Here is a 23,755-nt window from a genome sequence, read left to right as displayed (position 1 = left end):
AGGGGACAGTTAGTCTTTGGAAACCGTTGAACTCGTCGGCCGGTCCGCCACTTGTCGGAAATGAAACCTGCTGGCTGGTTTGCTTTTGCCAGTTAATACGGACGGATACATACGCACGCCTGCCACTCACTCACTCACTCACTCTCTATTGCTTCGCAATCGAGGCTGACCGGCCCGTGACGTTTTAATATCGAATTGCTTCACATTTGCATAACATACTCGAACTGCCGGGCAGATCGATGCGGCCTGACCATCATCGTTCGTACAATCCCTTGCGGCACAGCACATGGATCCAGTACAGACAGTCCAGAGCATAACCGGAGACGACTATACTCTTCCAGAATGTCTCATATCTATCCATTAATCATGGCCGTTTCACGATGGCTGCACCAAAGAGACGATGAACGAACTCGTTCTCAATGATGTCGATAACGTGACACAAAGGCTGATGTTGACGTTGGCATGCGCCAAGATGTTCAAGGCTTTGGAGGCTTGGAGCTCCCTCAAGCCTCAAGGCTCAAACCCCTCTATCAACAAGACGTTCTCTGGCGCTGCGAGGCGTCGCGGATGATCGACAGTAGCGTTCTCGCCGGTTGCGGTTAGGACGTCAGGACCAACAAGGACACGTCCTTTTGCATCCATGCAAGCCGCGAATTAGACGAGTCAATCAGAGTGGGCAATACAGGGAAAGGGTCTGACATGATCCCTAACGTTCAGTAATCCAAAATGCGCTACCCTTGACATCCTGACATCCTCACAAACTTAGATCTCGGATTCTGGAGAACTGAGACAGAGACCAGCATAGAGCTTTTATGTACCTCTTGAGTAGAGTACGATATCTACATATCATTGGCGGACTACGAAGGCTCAACTGAAAGATCCCGGCCCTTGTCTTGAGAACAGTAAGATACTCATCAGCAGGATGCAGATCTAATCTAACACAATGCAGTTGCTGATCACCTTTTGGAATATTGGATACGGTATGTTGTCTTCGAAAGCCCCACTGTTGTCTTTGGGCTCAAGACAGCTGAATACTAGGAAGAGATGGTGGACTACGTGAATTCTATACGTCGTTATGCCGACGGCAATATGACATCTGCTGCTGGGACTATGAACCTAATGCAATCTTTATGTCCTGCAGCTATTTAGCGCACATCATTTCTGGGACATGATTGGAACAGAAATGACAGTTCGACAACAACAGATGCAATGCATCAAAGAGCTGAGGCTACTGCAAGACCCTTCGGCAGCCCACATAACCAGAGAGCATGTCTGCCACTTTCAAGTTTCATCAACGATGGCTAGATTAGAGCCGGCCGGACTACCCTACGATGCGCTATGCTATGATAATCACCTGGGGATCATGACACCCCCTTGGGGGGAGTGTGTTTCGAACGTCCTCGAAGGAGGAAACAAGAGATCAAGACAGTAAAGACGTCTTGTCTAGATCGGAGTAGCATCAAATGACATGAGACACGACATGAGAGATTGTTGATATCTTGGATAGGTAACTAAAGGGAGCAGGTATCGTCAGCGTCAGTGCCAGTGTCAATGTCAAAGCCTAGTATTGGATATGGGTTCTGGGGGGTTTGTGGCCCCCCTCCTTGTCATGCGTCGGATCAACGGCCATCCGCAAGTCAATAAGGGTACTACTCAACTTTCGGACCAATCGCATCATGGTGTGGGCGGACTGAAAGCCCTGACAGGGACCCATGATATGACCCATGTCCCTAGAGAAGAAATGACAAGCCCAATCCTGGGGGAAAGTCTAGCTGGAAATGTTCCGGAGTCGATTGCAGCCGCCTATTGGTCGAGAAATCTACGCATGTTTCCAGGCCTTGGTTTGGTAGGGCCCTTCGCAGAAGGAGCAGGAAACACAGTCTGGAAGGGGAATAAACGCTTGCGGAGTTTCGAGATATCTATCACCGGCCATTTTCCTCCGTGATGGCCAAGCAAGTTGCTGGGCTCATTTCACTAGCAAGATTGCCTGCTTCTCCTCCGTCCGTACTCAGGCTCTTTTGTTTTCCCTCTCTGTCGTGTGCGGCTCATGCGAGACACGGGAACGGGGTAACATTGAAGTTGCATCCATCAACCAGTCAAAACGCCATTTGTGGCGGCCTTGAATGCGGTATAGCACTGGACTTTGAGAAAAGGCTCGTGTCAACCAGCGCCTCTATGACCCGTATTCCACCAGATCAAAGACGCGACTGTGACTGCCCAAGGCCCTGATCCTAGGCTTGGAACGGCTTAACTTGAGCTGCTGTTGAATGTGATGTGATCTTGCTTGTGCAGCCTGTGCTTCATCTTAGGCTGCAAATAATGCCAGTTAGCTCACACTACATTACACTTCACTACACTACACGACACTGCACTCCAATGCACCCCCGGCTCTCCGGACCCGAGCAGTCGGTTCTGTCCGTGATGTGCCTGGGCTGGGCTGCTCGCGGGGTGGCATCAGGCTGGCAGAAAGTCCTGTTCTCCTGCTGTGATCTGTCAGGTCAGGCTGAGGGGAATGGAAGCTGCCGAAGGGGGGGGTGCATGGATATGGAGAAGTGTTTTCGGGAATATGAGTGCGTCTTGCAGTTTCCGGGCTGTCAAGTGCCCTTCATCCCTTTTTCTTGTCTTCCTTTCTGACTGCTCAAGTCGAGTTGGAATCGAGGTCGTCTCTTGCACAAGCCTCGAACGCAACTGGGGGTTCCTCTCCCGGCAACTTACACGCAACTTGACTTAGCCTAGAATCTTCGGACTTTGGTATCTTTTCCGTGGCTGAGGGGCTGGGTCCATTGGTCCATTGACCCACGGATGCTCTTTAGGCTCGAGCCTTTGCCGAAAGGTACGGATACAGTGAGTGAAAATCACAGTGGGCATTCTCTCATTGTTGATTAACAAGGATCATCAACGATGTGTCCCTGGGTATGTATCTATGCATGTGTGTATGTATGTATGTATGAATAAGTTTGGGTCTGTCAAGGGTATGAACATGACAAGGGCATCAACAAACTTGCTTGACATGGACATGGATCCTACGGTAAGAGGAGAGAGACTGGACCTTTATCAACCTAGTCAACTTTTTAGTGAGGACCAAATGAGTTAGGCATAGATGGGATGGGCGTGTGATGGTAAATTGACTATGACACTCCCTCTCTCTCCTCTATCGTCATTCACTTAACTTACCTTATTAGCTATTCATCTTGCCCTGTCCTGTCGTGTCTCCCATTGCTTGTTATATTTATTATCCTTCACCTGCCCCTCAGTGTTTACTTTGTCTTTTCGAGTCTATCTCGACTTTCAGAAGAGACAAAGAAGAATACATGGTCTTATTTGTCTTGTCTCTCTCTAACTCAACACACAGGCCCTCTGATTTATACTCAACTCTGCTCAACCCAAAACTTGATCAACTTCGACATCTTCTACTCTACACCACGACAATTGTCGGTCTTGTGAACGTTGTTTCCGCAGCGCATTATCGCCGCGCGTGTCGCCTGGAGTTTGCGATTCCAGCCACAATATTAGTTTCTGGCGCTCTTATCCTCAAGCGTTTCTTGCAACATGTCTTCTCATACAATGTATGCCTCGTCATCATCACCTACGCCTCGCACCTTTGTAAGTCAACCAACCCCATTCTTCCCTCCCTAAACTTCACACAACAAAAGACGCCCAATTCTAACACCATTATTCTCAGCACAACTTCGAGCAACTCCCCGCAGAACTACGTGTCAAGATCTGGAACTATAACCTCCCTCCTGCGCGCCTCGTGCCCATGCAATGCGGCTCCTCATGGTCCGGCTCCCCAGGCTCCTACTCGTGGTCAGGATGTACTTCCCCAGCAACTATTCCCGCTAATCTTCACGTATGCGCCGAGTCGCGCAGTGAAGCTCTCAAGTACTACGGACTCGGTTTTGGCTTTGCTCGTGGTCCTGGTCAGGTCTTCCTCGATCCCGATCGTGATATTCTCTACTTTGGACCTCGCGATGGTTACATGGCTGCAGACTCTCAGTTTCAAACATGCATGTCAATGTGCGATCCTGAAGAACTCGCTCTTGTGCGCCGCCTTGCCATCAACGATGCCCTATTCTGGGTTGACGCAACCTATCGCTCCATGACCGCCGCCAGTCTCACAGTGGAGCTGCTGCGTCGCATTCAGTCACGTATGCCGGGACTTGAGGAGCTTATATTCGTTCCTCGCGCAGAGGAAACACCAGAGTCTCTATCTTACATAGAGCCTACCATGGTCTATGTCCGCATGGCCCAACAGATTGAAGTCGCTATTCAAACTCTACAGCAACAGACTCCCGGCTGGACACCACCCAGGTGGAGGATTCTACCACTGAGTGCTTTCCAAAGCGTTGGTGCTGCTTGAGAATAGACGCTCTTACGGAACAAGTTAATAAGATGCTTTTACGCATATCATATTTAGCCAATGAGCACAAAACCCTGCAGAAAGCAGGGACTATGAAAGGCTCAGGCTTCATTTCACCAATCAATGAAAGACAAACGCTGAGCCTTCCATCACACCCTCACCTCCAAGTGCCGCGCCCACCCACCAAACAACAGGAACAGGTTGGGCGATGTTGTGTGAGAGACGCCAATATGGGCTTCATTAGTCGTTTTCACATGTGCCCAGCTCAGCTCAGCTCAGTTCAGCTCGACACCTCATCTGCTTATAGGCCAAGACAGCGATTGCTTTTACTTTATACCCATCCATAGGCGGGAAAAACAGCACCGCTAACCAATCCCACATTGTCTTCATTCTGGAAGTTGCATAGGATTACATCATCGGTGCTGTGTGCTGTGAACTATCAGGTCACAAAACGGCCATATAGAAAGGATCTAGTTCACTTAAAGGGGGGTTGTGGACCATGTTTGGAAAGACTCGCGGCGTCATGCGTGTTAGACTTCAATGGTGGAATTTAATTCGAATACTGCCCGCATCAATGTTTTTGTGTGCTAATATTCATACAAAAGCTATGCTATAGAACGATGAGGCAAACCAACGCTAGTACAATAATGCATGTATAACAAACATATCTATCATATCCTTCCAAATTCATGATCCGTTCATTCGTTCGTTTGGCACAGATACAATGCCTCCGTCTCTAGGTACCCCACCGCTTACTCGCAGCCTCCTCTGCGGTATCGTATACCCATCCGTATCCGGTGGTGGCGGCTACTCCTTCCGGTGCCGTATCGTGTTGCCGAGTGACGGCATGGTGTTGCGCAGTGTTACCCCGACACGGCCGGAACCCGTCTATTTTGCCTCGTCACAACCAGTGCCCATGCCGATGCCCTTCCGCCTGCCTCTAACAAGTGCTTCGAGTGCCTTTCCCATAGCCGGCAGATCGCCGAGCATTGTGATGTGGCCGCGCTCGGTACAGACACGACCGCCGCGAGCGATAGAGTACCCTTCCGGAAGCATGGCTTCCTTGGCCAAGACAACGCCATCGCCTGGTCGGAAGAGAAGGTCGTCGTATGCATCAGAATAGCATATACCCTCGCGACCAGTGACCTGGGCTGCGTACACCGTGGGAATACTTTTGCCATATAATACAGCGTGAGGAGGATAGGCGTTGGCTTCCTGGTGCCTTGGTGAGTGGGCCAATTCTGAGCGAAACTTGCGAGTCGCTGCAAGTGTTCGGGTGAGATAATCCAAGTAACGCTTACGCTGCAGGTCCGAAGGCTTTGATTCTTCCACATTTGCGCCAATTCCATTGAGCTGGGGCGCGATAGGGTTGTGATCTCGGGCAGCCGCCGTTGGCGAAGGCGGCCACTTCTCGCTCTTACTGTCAGCACGAGTCCGAAGAGAGTTTGGGAGGAAGGACGAGAAGGAAGATGACTGAGGACGGTTGCGAGGCGGTAAAGCCGGCTGCATACACGGGCTCAGATGCCACCTGACCCATTCCTGAGGATCGTAAAAGTCGATGGGATACTCTTCTCCTGTATTCTTATCCACAAAGCAAAAACCATCCTCAGGCAGAAAGACGAAGGACGTCCGCATGCTGAAATTGACGCTTGCTGTGAGAAGCTTCTCATTCAGGAGAACTACATCACCATGGCGAAGAGGATTCAGGATATTGACGCAACGTTGCGGTGTGCCGCAGTACAAGACCCCTGAGAAGAGATCAGGTCTCTGGTTGACAGCATGTCGTGTGATGATACCACCCAAGCTGTGAGATATGACAAGAGCTCCACGAGATCCAGCCGGTGTCCCTTCTTGGTTTGAAGGGAGTTTTTGGAGGTATTCTTGTAATTTACGAGACAGTAAATGCGGGCTCAGGCGCCAGTCATAACCATAGTCCCAAATTCGCAGCTTTCCCGATCGAGCATTATCGCACGAACGCAACCTTTTGATTAACTTTCGAGAGACGTCGACGGGGCCGATATGTTTCAGCATACCGTCAGGCTTAATAGTCTCTTCCATTTTTTCCTCGTCCTCATCCTCTAAGCCAACCTCTAGATTGACCTTTCGCATGTTGAGGCCGAGTTTCACAGGGGCCCAGACTTGTTGGTGAGGTGGCTCGGCAGATCGTAAGACGGAACCACGGTATCCGCCCATGATCACCAAGTCCCCAGTCAGAGACTCCAGGACACGATCGAGAATGGCAGATCCATCCTTTGAGCTGACATCAAAGTCCTTAGGGGGCTGAGCGCGAGTTGGTGACGGCTCGGGTGAGTGGAATGCACCGAGTGAATGAGTTGACTTCCGTGCTTGGCTGTAAAGTTTGGGTAGGCTAGGCATCTTGAAGTTTGGAACGTCAGGAAGGCTGTCTTTCAAGGCCATGAACCGAATATTGACCATTTCACGGACATCCTGGAATTGTTCATCGTCACCGAGAGAAGAAGTGCGAGAAAGGCTGTGATATAAGTGACTCTCATCAGAAGTGACCCGTCGAAGAACTCTGGGTCGTACAGAGGAAGAGGCTGCATTAGGATTCCTAGGAGCAGAAGCGAGCCCTCGAGCCTGTTGCGAAGACGGACTAGGCCTCACTTGAGAGACACCAAGCGCATCAGAAGGAATATGAGGCGAATGCTGGCGGGTTTCTGGTGATGAGTGACTCGGGACACCTGACGTACTGGCACTGGCCTTGTCGTTTGAGCTGGAAAAGAACGAGTTTGACATCGAGGGTAACAGATGCGTCGGAGGGCTAAGAGAAGGCCATGCCTTCTGCAGCCTCCTTAGTGCTTCTTGGCCTGCCGACCTGGAACGATTTCGAGCTGGAGCCAAGGCATTTCCCAGAATACTTCCTGATGGTCTGCTTGTGGAACCTTTGGTTGTAGGCTTCAGCTGAGCCTGCCAGGGTGAAGGCAAGGCATTTCGGTACTGCTGAGTGGGTGATAGTTTTGCGGATGACCTCTCTGGAGTAGCAATCTGTGGTACCTGGGGTGTTGTCTCGGGCGAAGATGAAAGATCAGGGCTTGTGTCACCGCGTTTATCGATGGGCACATCGAACAATCCGGCTCGACTCTTGTCTAGTGCTAAGGCTTTCTCGATGGCCGGCGTGTTTTGTGAGGTCAAATGTCTAGCAGCATCACTAAGAGCAGGTTGCAATATTGCCTCAGCCTCATCTTGATTGCAAATGATTGAGTCATCGTCATCCTGTATATCTGGACTTGGAAAATCAGGTAGAGCTTCATTCGTCGGTTTCGTTGCCATGGCTCACTTGATTGAGCCCAGTTACAACCCTCAGCCTGACACCACCAGAGCACAAGAACGGTAGTTTGGGTAAAACGACGGGCTTTGTGAAAAGGACCGAAGTCTGTGTCTATGTTGAACAGGCGGCGTAGCCGGCAAGACGTGACACTTGGAGAAGAGATTATTTAAGGAAGGTAAAGCGAAGAATTATCAGGCATGGCAGCTGTGCGGTTCTTGTTTGTTCCTCGGCCTAAACCAAATCACAGAGACGAGACGGAAAGGCAGACGGTGGAGCTAGGCCAGAGCGAAATCAGAAAGGAATCGCTCAATCTGTCCAACAATGCGGCTGCTGTGTGTGCTGATCCGGGAAGGCCGGGTGTGGATGGATCCACGATTGATGGTTGGAGTTTAGGTATATGCCGTTTATTCTCTTTCGTTCTCGTATTTTAACTGTTTTGGGCGGGTGAGCGCAACGTTGCTTATGAAGAAGTATTATTGTCTTTGAAAAGAAAGAAGGAAGTCGACTTTTGAAGTATCAATTCTGGATAGTTCTAGTGAAAGCTCTCAAGCATTGGCCCTGATCATCGTTGGTTTGATGAGGTCATGGTGTATGGGATTAAATAAACCGCGGATTCTGGGCCAATTACGGGCCGACAAGCTGTTTTCTGGGGAATTAATCAACAGGTCATAGGGCGAAGGGAAGGCTGAGGCTGATGATGATCAATTCTGTGTAATCGTATGTAGGTGGTCGTTATTGATGCTAGGTAAGGTAATGATACACTTGAAACCGATCAACTTTTGGTGTTATACATGATTTTAGGTGCTTTCTTACAACTCCCGAATGGCAGGAACGAATCTAGGATGAAAGCTCTTATTCGGGAAGGAGCCAAGACATTAGACCAAGATTCAACACGCACACACGAGGCAGGAGACATCCACTTGTTCATGTGATGGACCCTCAACTTATGGACCCTTGGAAAGGAAGGGGAGATGATTCTATCGTGAGACTAGACTCTTGCATGTGAAAGACAGGAAATTAATGCCTAAGGTAAGGTACCTTAGACAATAGAATCGGAAGATGCTTCATTTAATTATATAGAAAGTCACGATCAGAGTTGACAACTGTTACCGATCGGAAGGAACTGTTCCTTGCAGCTTCAGTGGGTAACATCACGGTACCAAGAACTCCTAGTAGCATTGACATACCAACACAGCCTTGAGGATTCAAAAGGAACGAAGATCTTCAATGCCAAAGAGAGCGGATCTCTTCAAGAGGCCTCTCAGCCTTGGTCGTTTCGATACTTTGTTCAATCTCATTATCCTCCGCAATTAATTTTATACTAGTCATGCTAAACTCAGTAGCCACACACACCTTCACTTTATCCTCAACGCCATCGTTAACGTCATCCACAGACTTTCTTTCTCCTCCCTCGTGCTGTTGCCCCACTCGGCCCCGGTCACCGGCGCCGACAACAGCCATGTCATGACCTCCCTCAAACCAGACGATTCTGTCCGTCAGTGAAGCAAAGCTTCCTATCATTGATCGCCAGAGCCACTGCCAGCTCTTGATACCTGCCGGACCTTGACACAATGTCAACTCTCGAACCCCGACCTCCGTACTCGGAAGCTGAGATCAAGAACCTTTATCCGCCTCAATTACGTCTGCAACTCGTCCAGATCCTTCTCCGTCATGGCGAACGCACTCCTATCACCGCCCGCTTCACTTCCACAGGCCTTGCACCTTTCTGGCCATACTGCTCTGCAGCTCGTCGTTTAACCAGCGTCATTCTCGATCCTCCTGCCACCGACTCCAATGTCGATCCCACTGACAACCCAGGCCTTACTGCTCTCGAGTGGAAGCGCCGACTCGAGACCTTTGGACCTGACGATGCGCCCATCTTAGCCACTGGCCGCAATGGCGAGCTTGATGCTATCTGCGATATGGGCATGTTAACCGATCGTGGACGAGAATCAACATATAATCTTGGCCAGCGCCTGCGCCATCTCTACGTCCATCAGCTTCGCTTCTTGCCGGAAAACCTCGCGGTCGACACTGACACAGCTGCCATCTATCTCCGCGCTACACCCATACCCCGCGCTCTCGAGTCTCTTCAGCAAGCCTTCTACGGCCTCTATCCTCCCTCAGCTCGGGCCTCTGGCCTTCATCCTCCTACAATCCTTACTCGATCACCTGCCGACGAAACCCTCTTCCCTAATGATGGCAACTGTCGACGCTTCGCTGCTCTCGCACGCGCTTTTGCTCAGCGCTGTGCTGATCGCTGGAATGACTCCGAAGAGATGGCATATTTGACAAAACGCCTCGGTCGCTGGATGCCTGAGGAACACCCATACGTTGCGGTGGACTCTCGGCCTCGCCTTAGTGGCATTATGGATACTATCAATGCTACAAAGGCCCACGGTCAAGCCACTCGGTTACCAAAAGAGTTCTACGATCCAGAAGTTAAGCGAATTATTGAGAAGATCGGCGTTGAGGAGTGGTATGCCGGATACAAAGAGAGTGAGGAGTACCGCACTTTAGGCATCGGTGGACTTCTTGGAGATGTTGTCTCTCGTATGGTAGGTAGTGCTGAGCACTCTACTGCTGATGGCGAGTATGAGCTGGCTCCCAACAAGAAGGTATCTGCTACTACACCACAGCCTGTACGATTTGGAATGAGCGGCTGCCATGATACCACTCTTGCTGCCACACTCGCCAGCCTCGGCGCCTTCAACGAAGGGGCCTGGCCGCCTTTCACAAGTCACGTTGCGATTGAACTATTCCGCCACGTCAATGCAGGCGCTACACCTCCTCCTGAAGCTCCTAAGCCAACTGGCCTCCTGTCTTTCTTCAGCATGGGTAGTAAAGGAGCCCCCCATGCTGGACTGCCACCCCCGGGCATCGGTCGCAAGAAGACTCCAGACCTCACAGAGACCGAAAAAGAGCGCCTGAAGGGTTACTATGTCCGTCTGCGCTACAATGACCGCCCGGTGACTATCCCTGGTTGTGCACCAGTAGGCAAGCATCTCGATGGTGATGAGTCCTTTTGCACTTTGGTAAGCTCTAATACTCTTCCCCTTACCAATTCTGGAACCGAGACTGGTATCGTGCGTTACTTACCCTTCGACAGGAAGCCTTCAAGGAGATTGTGGATAAGTTCACGCCCAAAAACTGGAAGCAACAGTGCCGTGCCAATGTAAGGGATCCAGCCTTTCCCTCTAAACCCGAGCCATCGGGATATTAATTGTGAAAATCATCTGCAAGCACATGGGAGATAACCAAGATCCTACATGTTCGACAATGCCCCAGTCCTGGTGACTGCGTGCATTTACTATTAAGCTCTAATCACATTCTGCTCTCAACGACCACAATACCTCAAATCGACAGCTATACACGAATTAGGTACAGATATAAGACACCACCCATGTAGAATAACTAAATTGTCACAAATATAAATAGACATATTGTTAAGTGATCATATGATCGGCGTTCAAGACTGTAGTGCCTAACCTAACCTGAGACTCCGTAATAGACATAAACGCAGGTGATATATCCTCTCATCCATCCATCACATGCTGAATCCTCTCCAGTTCAAACAGCGTCTCGTCTCAACCATGAGCGCTCCCATCTTTTGCAAAGGGGGCGTATTAATCACAAATCCCATTTCTTCCGAATGCTCTCTTCCTCTCATGAGCAGAACATCAAAAATCGAGACCAACTTGCAATACAAAAAAAGGTACACCGAAGGGGTAAATTATCAAGAACAAGGGAAATCAAAGAATGAAGGTCTGTAAAGCCCCGAGAATCAAGGACATGACGCCACAAGCGACGTCGATTACAACGTTTAAGCAAGTTTTTCGTTCAATCTCGCTCGTGATGAGAGTGAAAGCATAAAGATGCACAAGCGTCATTAGTTTGCAACTTCCTCCTCAACCCAACCGTTCAGGCCTCCTTGAATAGCAAGGCCAAATCCAGAACCCATGCCGCCATAGCTTGCCTGGTAATGATGACCTCGTCGTTGCTCGGTCTCAGCTCCGGGAATACCATTGGAGACATTTCCACCGTTCTCAAATCCAGGAGCAAGTACAGGAAGGCTGACCGCCCTGTTATGCTGACCTCGACCTGGTGCTAGCAAGCCACCAATCGTAGTAGCACCTGGCGCTGCACTGTTGGCGGGGTATCCATTCGAAATGCTCGCTGACTGTCCATGGCCGGAAACAGGCACTTGCTGGGACATGGCGAGATCGAGATCGCTAGGAGATGGCTGGGCGGTACCAAACAGGGCATTTTGTTGAGCAGCGATCTGCTGTTGCTGGTGATGTTGTTGCTGCTGGGCCTGGTGAGACACCTGGTTCAAATACATCGTCAAAGGGTTGCTGTTGGCATTGAAGAGAGCAGCTGATTGCTGGGGCGTGTTGCCGTTTGTGGGAGAACCGCTGTTCTGAGAGCCGTTAGGTGGAGGAGAAGACACACCATCTCCACGAGGAGACTGTGACTGCTGCATCTGACGAGGAGGGTTACCGCAACGATCTTTGCCAAAGTTGACCTTGAACTTCCTGTAGTCGTCTCGGCCTCGGATGGCCTCAATCGCCTTAATGGCGTTGGCGATGTTGGTGAAGTTTACAAAAGCACAGCTCTTCTCACGCAAAGTGTTGACAAGCTCAATCTCGCCATATTCGGAAAAGTCCTGTCGTAGACGCTCCTCGGTCCAGGTTTCGTCAAGGTTGCCAATGTAGACGTTTCGGGAGGCACCGCCGCTCACAGCCAGAGCGATGGCAGGGGGAAGAGCTCCGGAGTGCTTGCCCCAGCCAATCTTGAGGCGTCGGTTGTGGATCATGAGGCCCTGGATGTTACTCAGAGCGTAAAACGAAGCGGCAGCGGTGGGATCGATGAAGGTAACGAAGCAAATGTGCTTGTCGGGAATGTAACGGATGTGATGAAGGAGTCCTCCACGAACCACATTGCAAATCTCCTCAATGGTCGTCTCAGGGTGGATGTTGCCAAGATAGATGGTTCGGTTACCGAGGTTGTTGATGCCTCCAGCAGTCGTAGCGACGGCAGCAGCAGCAACAGATTGCTGAGCCAAAGCATTCGAGATCAAATCACGGTCGGCACCTGTGAGCATGTGGGCGTATCCAGGGGCAATGCCCAGGTACTGAGCAGCATTTTGCTGTTGAGTCTTGGAAACATAGGCACAACGATCTTTTCCGTAGTAGACGCGGCGAGGGGCCTGCCACTTGGGCTCTTGAGGAAGCTGGGAGACAGCCTTGATGGCGTTGGCAATCGAGAGGTAGTGGACAAATGCAATGTTCTTCTCGCGGACGATCTTGATTGTGTCAATGGCACCAAACTTACCCAGGTCTTCGCGCAGTTCCTCCTCACTAACTTCCTCCGGCAAATTGCCTAAGTACACGTTTCGTGAAGCTCCAGATTGTTGGACAGCCAGAGCAACCGAGGTCGGGACCTGGGAAGGCTTGCCCCAGCCAATCTTGATGTCCTGGCCCTTGATGCAGAGCTTTTTCAAGATGGCATCGGAATGGAAGTGAGTGGCGGAGCTAGCGTCAAGGAACGAGATGAAGGCACAGTTCTTGTCGGGCAGAAGACGAACTGACTCGATTTGACCACTTCGAACATGGCCAAGAATCTCCTCGGCCACAGTGTCCGGAGGGATGTTGCCAAGGTAAACAGTTCGGCTGGTTCCTGTAACAACACCGGATCCCATCGAGACGGGAGAGGTAGGAGGCAGAGGTGCCTGCATACCGAAACCACCAGTAGGGGACTGGGGAGGGTAAAATTGAGGGGCACCATAAGTGGACGGAGACACTATTCCCTGGTACGACTGAGGAGAAATGGTCTGCTGAACAGGGCTGGAGATGCCATTCTGCTGCTGGTTGTTTCCCTGCTGTTGTTGAAATCCGGGGATGCTCTGAAACTGAGGGCTGGCAAAAGCAGCCGGCGTACCGGGCTGGAAAGGGCTGCCGAGAAGCAGCTGAGAAGGCAAAAGGGGGGTAAACTGCATATCAAATGCAGTGCCCGGGGTAGTCATGTCCACTCCATTGTTCGAAGCCTGCTGGACCATAGGCTGAGGCTGGGTGTTAATCGAAGGGATGTTGCCTCGTCGAGGATGTCGGTCGGCGAAGCCAGAGATGTTGGAGTTAAAGGCGCCATGAGAGAAACCAGTATCGCTGTTGGAAGGCTTAGAGGCATGCCCGAAGCGGTTGGCAGGGCCATTAGGGGCACCCTGGCCAACGGGTCCATTTAGGTCTTGCATACCGAGCAGATGAGGGGGGACGAGCGAGTCCCGCCCGACGTGCGACAGTACAGCCGTTTTGAAGAACTGGTTGTGCCCGAGTAAGGCACGGAGAGCTGTGAAGCTGGGGGATGATCCGACTGAAGAATCTCAGACGTTCCGAGTCTCAGGTTCACAGAAAGCAGAGCTGATTTTTCAGGAGATCGGTCAAATCACGAGAATCCAACGAGTCAAAGCAGACCGTATAACAATGCTAAAGCAACTAGTTATGCAGAATAAAGTCGATGAAATCAAGTATTATGAAGCGGATTGGCTTATTCGAAAGAGAACAAGTCAAAGCAGCACTGTAAAATGAAAAAGGTCGTTCCAGGAAGCGACCGTTTAGTATATATGGTGATCGAATTTGAAAGACTTTCGGCCGAATCGAAACCGTAGGGTTTGGTGAGGCTGAAGATGCAAAATAATGGTAATCGGTTGCAAGGGCGTGTATCGAAATGTCGAACGAGAAACGTAAAGCACGAGTGTGCGTAGCTTTGCAGAGCTGAGGATGATATCCAGGGATAAAGTGAGCTGAGCAGGTAAAAGTATTAATAAAGCAATATGGCCGAAACGAGTGTCGACGAAGCCGAAAAGTGTAGTCTCAACAGAAGGAAGAAGAACGACACTGCATCTGCCAAGGAGCAATCAATGAAAGTCCCAGGCAGTGAGTGAGTATGAGAGACGAGACTTGACGAAGAAGAGAAGAGACAAAGGTCGGCGTCGATGAGAGGACGGCACAGATGTGGAGGGAAGAAGGAGTCAAAGGAGGGAGGGAGAGGGATGAATTTCGATGCCGTCTAGGTTGACCTCCAGAAGATCAGGGACCAGGAAACACAGGGGGTGTGTTGGGTGAGCCTCAGGCCGACAAGTAATGTAATAGAATAGAAGCTCAAGTGATTAACTGTGGGCGGTAGACCATAGCCTGGGCTGTAGGTACAAAGAGGCCAGTCCAGTAGGTTGGAAATAATGCAAGGTAATAATGCTCAAATGAGTAAAGAGGCGAGGGAGGGAGAGAAAAAAGGCCAGACAAACCTGGTAGGGAATGAGGTGGAGGAGGGTTCGGTGGGTGGGTGGAGTTGTAGATTGAGAAGGGATAATTATGAAATGAAAGAAAAAGAAATCAGGAGGAAAAGGTCAGGTAGTAAGTAGGTAGGTAAGATGTTGGTTGAGGTTGATAAGAAGAATGGAAGTTGAAGAAGGAATGAATGAATGAATGAATGTAGGTTAAGAAGATTGAGAACGGAAAGAATGATCAAAGACGACGACTTGCTGATCATGAAAAGAAGAGAGACAGGAAAGGGCTGATGAACGGCAAGAATGAATGCAGCAATCCAACAACGGTGATAAAATAATGATGTATGTACAATATCCATGCCAACTAACTCAGTGCCTCCGCTAACCAACTGCATGAATGAATAGAGTCATGAGGTGGTCAATTCACGGTCATGGTGGAAAGGAAAGAAGACAAGAGACAGTGAGTAACTACAAGTGAGTGAGTGAGTGGATGCACAATTCATCAAACAATACATGCACAAAACACCAACACAAAATGAACGGTCGAGGCTAAAGGTGAAAGCTATTGGACTAAGACCGAGACGGGCTTAGAGGCTACCGACGACGGACAACGGCGAGCCAGTCAGGAACTGAAAGGAGAGGATTGGTGCATCTTTTCAGGGGGAGCTGAAGGCCAAGTCTCGTGGTTCAAAGAGACAGAACAGACAGCGCATTGCCTCTCTAGCCTCTGTTGGGCTGTGGAGAAGGGGAGAGGCTCTGGGGCCTGGTTAGCCTGGGGCCAGCATCGACATCAGGGGCCCGTGAGGGGACATTGGACAAGGGGACCATTGCCTAAAGGGGGTCAAGGTTGGAATTGGCTGCTCCGATAGTTTAATGACCCTGACAGGGATCATGTCGATTAGTTGTCACTAAAGGTCGGTGACGGACTGAACCGAAGTCGTTGATCGTCAGTCAATACCAGTTGAGAATGACAATAAAACAGCCTGAAGTGCGTACGGAGTAAACCAAGTGTATCAGAGTATCCACGGCCAAAGGTTGTACTGGATAATGAGTTTCCATCAATAGCAGCCCTTCCTTCATCGATCGGTTCCGTCGTTTAAAGATGTCCAGCGTGAGAGATGTACGTACATACATAATATTATATGCACTGAATGTTACATACAGACATGCTTCCCCTTGCGAAACATGCAATCCAATCCCGTCCATCCATCCAACTGGGACTGGGAGACTGGACTGCTTGTCTCGGCTTGGTTTGCTTGGATCTGCCGGTGAATATCCATCCATCCCACGCGATCGATTCTGGGCTCAGGATCAGATAGGGGTAGCCAGTCCGCTATTAATTATTATTGCTCTCTGTATAATTACTGTGCAGATAATTAGTTTTCAGGTAGGTCCTGATGAAAGCAGATATGACTTGTCCATTCTGAGCTAGGTCGGTTTTGTTTCGGGATACAATAGCATGATGATGAAATTGAGAGCAAAGCAATGTTGAATAGACTTTGGATGCAGCAAATACGAGAACCTACTCAATCCAACTGGAAACATTCCTCAACTGTGTCTCTACCACAGATCTATGACCATTACAGCTCATACGTATCCCAATTTTCGTCCAACTTGTGATTACTACACATCCATTATTATCCATAGTTATTCCACAGTTGAATCTCCTCCTCACCCCTGGCACAAACTGGACCCCTAACTCATGTACCTATCCGTACTCCGTAAGGCATGGATGGTTTGTTTATTAATGGGTCTGACGGTCCGCCCGTTTCTTCGCGCTAAACTTGCTCAAAGCTCAAAGAGTAACTTGACCCGCATCACTTGAAACGCTCAAATGCCCTCACCGTGAAGCCTGTTTGACAGCTGTGTCATAAGAGGTACTCTTGCAGATCCAACAGAGCCTCCCTACCTCCCATATCAGTCGGTTCATCGTAGCTCGGTCTAGACAGCGGCTCGTACAAGACATGCAGAACAAGCCCCTCTACGGCGGCTACAACACCCAATCTTTCTACATACAAGTACTTCAAAGTTCTGTACAAGCACAAGTCATACAAGCGAGAAGACGGAAAAGAAAGACGATTCGATTCGTATTCTTCCCCTTGTTGCATGGTCCCCAGTCGCCGTGAAACATCGACACGGGCCCTAGTCTTGAAGCATTTCACTCCCAAACACAATCGCCTTCAGAACATGGAAGTCAATTCTATTTTCGGAAGCGTCTCAGGCGCTTCGCAGACGCGCCACCCGCTTTCAATGGTTCTAGGTTGACGTTGAGAATCTTGTTCTCCTGGTTGCGCATGATGCTCACCAACTCTCCCTCCCACCTGAGTTGAACAGAAACGTCGGTCTGAAAGTGGCATTTCTTTTAATGCTACTACTGTTAGTAGCTCCATTCCTGATCCCACGTCCCGCGATGCCACGGATACTGCGCCTGGACCAGCGACTACGGAATACTACTACTACTATCCCATCTTGGCGAACTCCAGACCTCGCCTATCATCCCTGAGAGTGCCATGCCTCCTTTGTGCTGTCAGTGTCAAGTACGTAATCCATCTTACAATCTATGTATCCTTGAGAGAACGTGACCACCTCAGGGATTCGTTGGTTGTCCATTAGATCCTCAACCACGTATATGCCAAGCGAAACTTGTGGTTAACCATTAGCGAGTATTTGCACCGAGCTCGATGGAAAAACATAGTTCGTCCACCAATTGGTTCGTACTGATAGAGTATTGGGTGTTCAATTGCGGGCAGCACAGCTTGACCGTCTCCGTGCCACATCTGAGTTCTCTCAGGCTGCTCATAAACCTTCAATAGGTCTGAGGGCTGTAGGACTCGAAGACTTTCGGGTGTTCCCTCGAACCGTTTCCTGTAGTACAGACACGTACCCTTGATACTAAATAGGGTTGCACGGCGAGACTTCGTAGTTTGTTTGCTACTGCGGGGAGATCGTCCAAATAGCGACTTATATATTATAGCATCCCAAGTCAGACTTACAAGATGTCACAAACGAAAGAAACCTTGTCGGCAAAGTCATTGAGGTAGTTCCTCCTGACTCTTTCGTTCAACTTTACCAATTTCATCTTATGATCCTCTCTGTCAGTCGACATTCTCAAAATCCGTGGCAGCATAGTTCAATGATTTCAATGATGATTTCTTGTGCGATAACATACGCCCTCTCTGTTTCATGTACATTCTTTTGACGTTGACCAAACCCATGCAAGTCCTCATTATCTTTCATAACGCATAAAGCCATCCCCCCTCGATGTCACTCACAACTCATCCTTAGCAGCAGCAGCATTGCCGCCATTGCCTTCCTTTCCACCATCCTGAAGGCCTCTCTTGACCATAGAGCTAATGATCTCATACACGACCTGGGCAGCAGCCAGAGCGGTCTCCTCACCACCATTCTGGTAAGCAGGAGACACCTCGACAACATCAGCACCAACTAGGTTCAGTCCCTCAAGACCGCGAAGAATGCGGATGAACTCGCGGGTAGACCAACCTCCGGGCTCAGGGGTTCCGGTGCCGGGTGCAAAGGCGGGATCCAGAACATCGATATCGACAGAGAGATACACAGGGTTTTCGGTACCAAGCACTTTAAGGATACCGTCAATTATTCCCTTGGTACCGAGATCATCAATATCGTCGGCTGTGAAGCGGACCCAGCCCTGGGATGTGTCATCCTCGTTGTCGGCAAAGTCGTTACCTGAGAGCCTGGTGCGTAGGCCGGCGTGAACGGAGCGCTCAGAGGAAGAGTTTGAAAGGAGACCCTCCTGGTTGGCCATCCAAAACATGGAGCCATGGGTAAACTGGGTGGCTCCCCACCAGGAAGGATAGGCAGCTGGGTTCCAAGTATCGAGATGGGCTGTGATGAATGTGTTAATGAGGTTCTTCACAAGATCGTTGTCCAAGGGCACAATGAACTCACCATCGAAATGCAGGACCTGGATAGGCTTCCCATGTATCTCGTTCAACGCTCTCAAAGCAGGGAGAGCCAAAGAGTGATCACCACCCAGAGTCACCAGTCGAGCCTTGGGCGCAAGTGCTGAAACCGTCTTGCGGCGACCAAGCTGCTTGAAAGCCTGGGTCATCTGCTCACGAGCAATATTGTTGTCAATGGGGGTGATAGAGATATCACCACAGTCCACAATCTCAGCCCAGTTCTGGTAAGGGTTGATACCAGCTCGAGGGTTGAATCCACGCATGGATGTCTGACGAGCAGATGCAGAGCGAATTGCTCGTGGGCCAAAACGAGCTCCTGGGCGGTAGCTCACAGCTGTGTCGAAAGGAGCACCGACGATAGCAATATCGAACGGCTCAGTGGGTTCAGTGAGACACTTTACATGGTTGAGATGAGCGAATGTGTTGATGCCAGCAAAGGGCCACTGCGAGGAGTCAGTATATAGACCTCTCAGGATAGTTCATGATGGGATGTTTAATGAGACACTTGGAGCCTTCTCTACCAAGTGCCTATCACATACCTCATAACCCCATTTCTGCTCAAGCTCATCAAGTTCCTCCTTCGTCCACTCCTTATCATCATGATCATGAGAGCAAGCTGTGGCCAGGCCCGCCAAAGCGAGAACGTTCAGGAGCTTCATGATGAACGGCAGTTGTATGTAATTCACCAATGAAGCCAACTTACTTGCAAATATTAGAACTTGAGAGTCACGAGAAAGAGAGAAAGAAGTAGGAGAAAAGAGAGGCTGCCAGTGAGGTCTATATAGTCACTATCTATGCTTCACCCTCCACCGGGCGCGCATCCGGCCCCACGGGTCAAGATCCATCAGATCAAGCATACCTCAACTCAAGGAAAGCCTCAAAGAGAGATATGAGGATCGCCGATTGGTCAATCGAGGCAGTTCTGACCGGATAACGATCTCCCCGCAGTTGTCTTTCTTCCCCGCCTCGAGCCCTCTTGGAGGTTTGGGGAGCGAATTTGCCTGATTCAGGCATAGAATCGCATGCAGAGGCCCTATGATTTCATTTTTGGGTTGAGAGATAGTGACCAGAAAATGGGTCTTTGGAGTGGAACTAGGTTGAGATAGGAAAGTTGGGGCGACGGCACCTCATATTTACCGGTAACATTTGGGTATGTAGGTAGGTATGTATTCTTAACAAAGTCAAATCATCTTCAGCCGCTGAATTGTTTGTTAAACAGTTACTTATAAACGGGGGCATCCTCTAACATTTCTTTTACTTTGTCATGCCAATTTCCCCTTCATCCCAAGTGTCGCTCTTACAGACATATCTCAAGTTCTGTTGAGGGACAGGCATCTTCCAGGTATCATATCCTCAGGACCGTTTTATGGACAACACATCTTTATTCCATTATGCATCATTGTTAATAGACATCGCATACGGCGTGCACGTTGTCCGTCAAAGGGCGTAGTATCCTCCTTCATTCACCACATCTTACAGCACTCGAGGAGAATAGTCTGTCATTGTCTCAAACAGGACAGCACCCCAGACAATACGTCCCTTTTTTTTTAACATCAACTGCCATGTCGATGCCTACACTTGCTCTACAGTATATACGGGCCAACTGCCGGTCGCAAGGGCAGTCCGGACCCGATCCATCTACCGAGCTGGCAGGCAAGGGTTTACCTACCAGGTGCATTTCCCCAGGTCAAGTACATATGAAGAGCTTTACCGAGTATAGTAGCTCTGGACCCCGCAAGATCTAACATAACTTGCTGGTCCAGTTGAAAGCAAAGACCATACCTCATGCCACTATGCGTCCTCATGTGCCAGTCGGCATGATCCATTGGAAGATTCAAACATGAAATACAAAATTTTCTATAACTTAGTATGAATCAAGACAAGACATTGATGTAAATCACCCCAATCGCCAAACTTTCCTATCAAAGCATTCCCGCCTAGATGTGTGAATCGTTGTCTTCGTCCGCTACCAGTCCTCTCTCTTGCCACTTGATCCATCTCGCGAGGGGCAGAGAACAAGATGCATTGGATTCCAGCCTTAAGAAACTCGGGGAGACCACAGGAATAGAAGAGCCTTATCGGTGGAAGTTCCGGCTGGGGGCTACGCACAGCGGCACCCGGCAGCTCTCGATCGGTGGTGTCACTCTTTCAAACCCTTCTTCCTCTTCTCGTTGCGGAACAGGACGCCTGCTCCCCGAGTCTTGTTCCGTCTCTTAGTTCCCCTCATGCAAAGAACGATCACTCCCTTTGAAATCCATTTCGTTCCATTCCACCAGCGCAGGTTATCCCAATGTCGTCTTGCCGTACCTTCACCAAAGAACTCTATTCGTGCATATCTACTGGGCATGTTCCTAACTCGACCAAAAATTCCCAGGGCAAGTAGGAGAAGGTGGTGTCATAGCTCGGCTGCGGCTATCCCATTTCCGTTTATAGGACGAGGCACTTGTGTGACTTCTTTTTAGGAGCAGGGGGCTCAAGTGCTGCAACGATAGCCTGTATAATGCGATCAGAACATGTTTCAAGCAATGCTTATAGATGGGGAGAGTTTTCTAATCAGTCAAGACATACCTCGTCAAATACATCCTTGAGCTTATACTGGGTGAGAGCACTGCACTCAACGTACTTGACAGCACCCAGGTCCTTCGCCATTCGTTCACCATCCTCTCGTCGTACTGGTTGCATCTTTTGCTTTGACAGCTTTTCTCGAACACTAGGGTCGTCCCTCAAATCCACCTGGGTACCGACAATCAAACAGGGCACGCCGGGGCAGTGGTGGCGGACCTCGGGGAACCACTTCTCGCGGACGTTTTCGAAGGAAGCAGGCGAGGTGACGGAAAAGCAGACGAGGAAGACATCGGTCTGAGGATATGAAAGAGGTCGCAGCCTGTCATAATCTTCTTGACCAGCGGTATCGAACAACCCGAGAGTGTACGGCTCATCTCCTATCCTGTAAGTAATCAGCAACCCTTCTATGACTGACCGAGTTGCCGTCCATCAAACATATCCGCAGATCGCCCCTCTTAGCACAGAATCCATCACACTGTTGAAGCCAGAAGTCGGTGATGGCTTTTCGCGACTGAAGACGTCCATTGCAGGTGATGGATGAGACCCTGTGGGGGCGCTGGTGTCGATCGATAGGCGTGCAGGTAGACTCACATAACCGTAACTGCGTAGTTGTCGAAGACTGTAGGGACATATTCGGATGGAAACTTGTTTGTTGTGTAGCTGATGAGAAGACAGGTCTTTCCAACAGCACCGTCACCGACGACGACGCACCTAGAAAAGGGGTAAACCGGATTAGCCTCAAGAATGATTGTGCGAATGGCGGACAGGGTAACGGGCATGCAGAGTAGATGCGCAGGCATGCTTAGGGTGCCTTGCCGTAGGACAATCTCGGTGTAGAGATAAAGCAAGCAAAGGGGAGCAAAGCATCGCATAGTATTGCGGCAGCACAAATCCAAGGGATGAAAACATACTTGATAGTTGCGACAACAGCCATTGTTCCTCACGAAAGCTCCTCGGTAGGAGCTCGTCTATGTTAAAGTGAAATGCAAGCGGTCGAGTGGTCAAGCTCTATTGGCGGGCGGATGCGCGCGACTACAGTAAGAGAGCGGGGGGGTTGCGGAGCGGAGAAAGTCGAGCCCAACTAGGTGTCGGGGAGAATAGGTCGAAATAAGGATTAAGTCGAGCAAAGGCGAATATGTTGGGGCTGTACTATTTGATGGCGGATTGAGGTGGTTGAAGACAAGTCAAGAATGCGGTGGATGCGGCTTTCGGTAGGTCTAGGTAGGTAGCGGATTGGTATGGAGTTGCGTTGAGGTGCGCTTTGGTTTGGTTTGGTTCGGTTCGGTCTGGTCTGCTTTGGTTTGGGTTCTGGATCTAGGCCAGCGAATGGGTGGAGGTGGAGAGCCTGGGAGTAACTGAAGAGGCTACCTATGACCGCCGACGGAAATTTGAAACCTGCAACAAGAGGAGGTGAGCGGGAGTGGAAGACAGACACACACGATTGATTGATTGACGTGCGACTAACTACCAGCAGGTAAAGGGTCCAGTCCAAGCAAAAAGAAAAGAGGCACAGGCGCTGGCAAGAGTTAAAAAGAGAGGCACAGGCCTTGTACAGTGGTAGTGGGCCTCGATGAAGCAAAGCAGCAGGACAGATACCGCTGCAGAAAAGCAAGCCAGGCAGGAAACCAAGGCAAAGCAAAGTTGAGGTGAGGTGAGGTAAGGCAAAGCAAAGGGACCAACACCAGTAAGTAGGTAAGGTAGCATTAACCTGGAGGTACCACTACCAGCACAAGGAAGGCAGCCTAGCCTAGCATGGGGCGGGCAGAGCAGAGCAGGGGATAGGAATTAGTATTAATACAAGGACGGGGAGAGAAGAGAGGGGGAGGTTGGAGGTTGGAACGCTCAAAGCCAGGCCAGCACCTCTCCCAGTTCCAGGTTTAGCCTAGACAGGCAACCTTGCATCCAATGGTAGGGTAAGTAGGTACTTTACGTACAGCCAAGTACACCTGTGAGAACCGCCAGCTTAGCAGTACAGCAAAGTACCGCCTCTACTCCGTACTTGATGGACTGTTAAATAAGCAAGCACCAAGTAAAGGAGGCCAGGCCAGGCCAGGCCAGGCCAATGTGGATTGGGGAGGTGGATGCGTTACCAGTCTGAGTGGAGGGGATAAGCAAGGTACGACGAAGGGCAAAAGAAATGCACAATGTGAGTAGGGTTATAGTGCAGAAGAGAAGAAAACAAAGCAGAAGGGGGATAGAGTTATAATGCAGAGTCCAGGAGTCTCTTTCTGATCATAATTAAAATGGCCAAGTTGCTGCCGCTCTGATAGAAAAAAAAATATACAATATTAAAAAGAAAGAGAAATGGACCAACCTGT

General features: G+C 49.9%; 6 protein-coding genes across 6 annotated transcripts; 2 read left to right on the top strand and 4 right to left on the bottom strand.

Moving 5' to 3' along the window:
* Nucleotides 1-3,549: 3,549 nt before the first annotated feature.
* J7337_009707 (uncharacterized protein) lies at nt 3,550-4,360 on the top strand (the record flags this gene model as incomplete). The annotated part of the gene is made up of 2 exons (XM_044827302.1): nt 3,550-3,603; nt 3,683-4,360. 2 exons carry the CDS (start codon nt 3,550-3,552, stop codon nt 4,358-4,360), a joined length of 732 nt encoding a protein of 243 aa, XP_044677896.1.
* Nucleotides 4,361-5,248: 888 nt separating this feature from the next.
* J7337_009706 (uncharacterized protein) lies at nt 5,249-7,651 on the bottom strand (the record flags this gene model as incomplete). The annotated part of the gene is made up of 1 exon (XM_044827301.1): nt 5,249-7,651. The coding sequence occupies one exon, from the start codon at nt 7,649-7,651 to the stop codon at nt 5,249-5,251; it is 2,403 nt and encodes an 800-aa protein (XP_044677895.1).
* Nucleotides 7,652-9,220: 1,569 nt separating this feature from the next.
* Nucleotides 9,221-10,872, top strand: J7337_009705 (uncharacterized protein; the record flags this gene model as incomplete). The annotated part of the gene is made up of 2 exons (XM_044827300.1): nt 9,221-10,684; nt 10,759-10,872. 2 exons carry the CDS (start codon nt 9,221-9,223, stop codon nt 10,870-10,872), a joined length of 1,578 nt encoding a protein of 525 aa, XP_044677894.1.
* A 666-nt stretch (nt 10,873-11,538) lies between these two features.
* Nucleotides 11,539-13,899, bottom strand: J7337_009704 (uncharacterized protein; the record flags this gene model as incomplete). Its single annotated transcript, XM_044827299.1, has 1 exon — nt 11,539-13,899. One exon carries the CDS (start codon nt 13,897-13,899, stop codon nt 11,539-11,541), a length of 2,361 nt encoding a protein of 786 aa, XP_044677893.1.
* Nucleotides 13,900-18,199: 4,300 nt separating this feature from the next.
* J7337_009703 (uncharacterized protein) lies at nt 18,200-19,531 on the bottom strand (the record flags this gene model as incomplete). The annotated part of the gene is made up of 2 exons (XM_044827298.1): nt 18,200-19,315; nt 19,412-19,531. 2 exons carry the CDS (start codon nt 19,529-19,531, stop codon nt 18,200-18,202), a joined length of 1,236 nt encoding a protein of 411 aa, XP_044677892.1.
* A 1,768-nt stretch (nt 19,532-21,299) lies between these two features.
* Nucleotides 21,300-22,216, bottom strand: CDC42 (Rho GTPase; the record flags this gene model as incomplete). Its single annotated transcript, XM_044827297.1, has 3 exons — nt 21,300-21,365; nt 21,441-21,819; nt 22,029-22,216. The coding sequence occupies 3 exons, from the start codon at nt 22,214-22,216 to the stop codon at nt 21,300-21,302; spliced, it is 633 nt and encodes a 210-aa protein (XP_044677891.1).
* Between the last annotated feature and the right edge of the window lie 1,539 nt (nt 22,217-23,755).

This window comes from Fusarium musae, chromosome 7 (genome assembly GCF_019915245.1).
Source record: "Fusarium musae strain F31 chromosome 7, whole genome shotgun sequence".
NCBI classification, from domain to species: domain Eukaryota; kingdom Fungi; phylum Ascomycota; class Sordariomycetes; order Hypocreales; family Nectriaceae; genus Fusarium; species Fusarium musae.
The sequence above is the reverse complement of the archived record's forward strand: the minus strand, read 5'-3'. Positions and strand labels throughout refer to the sequence as shown.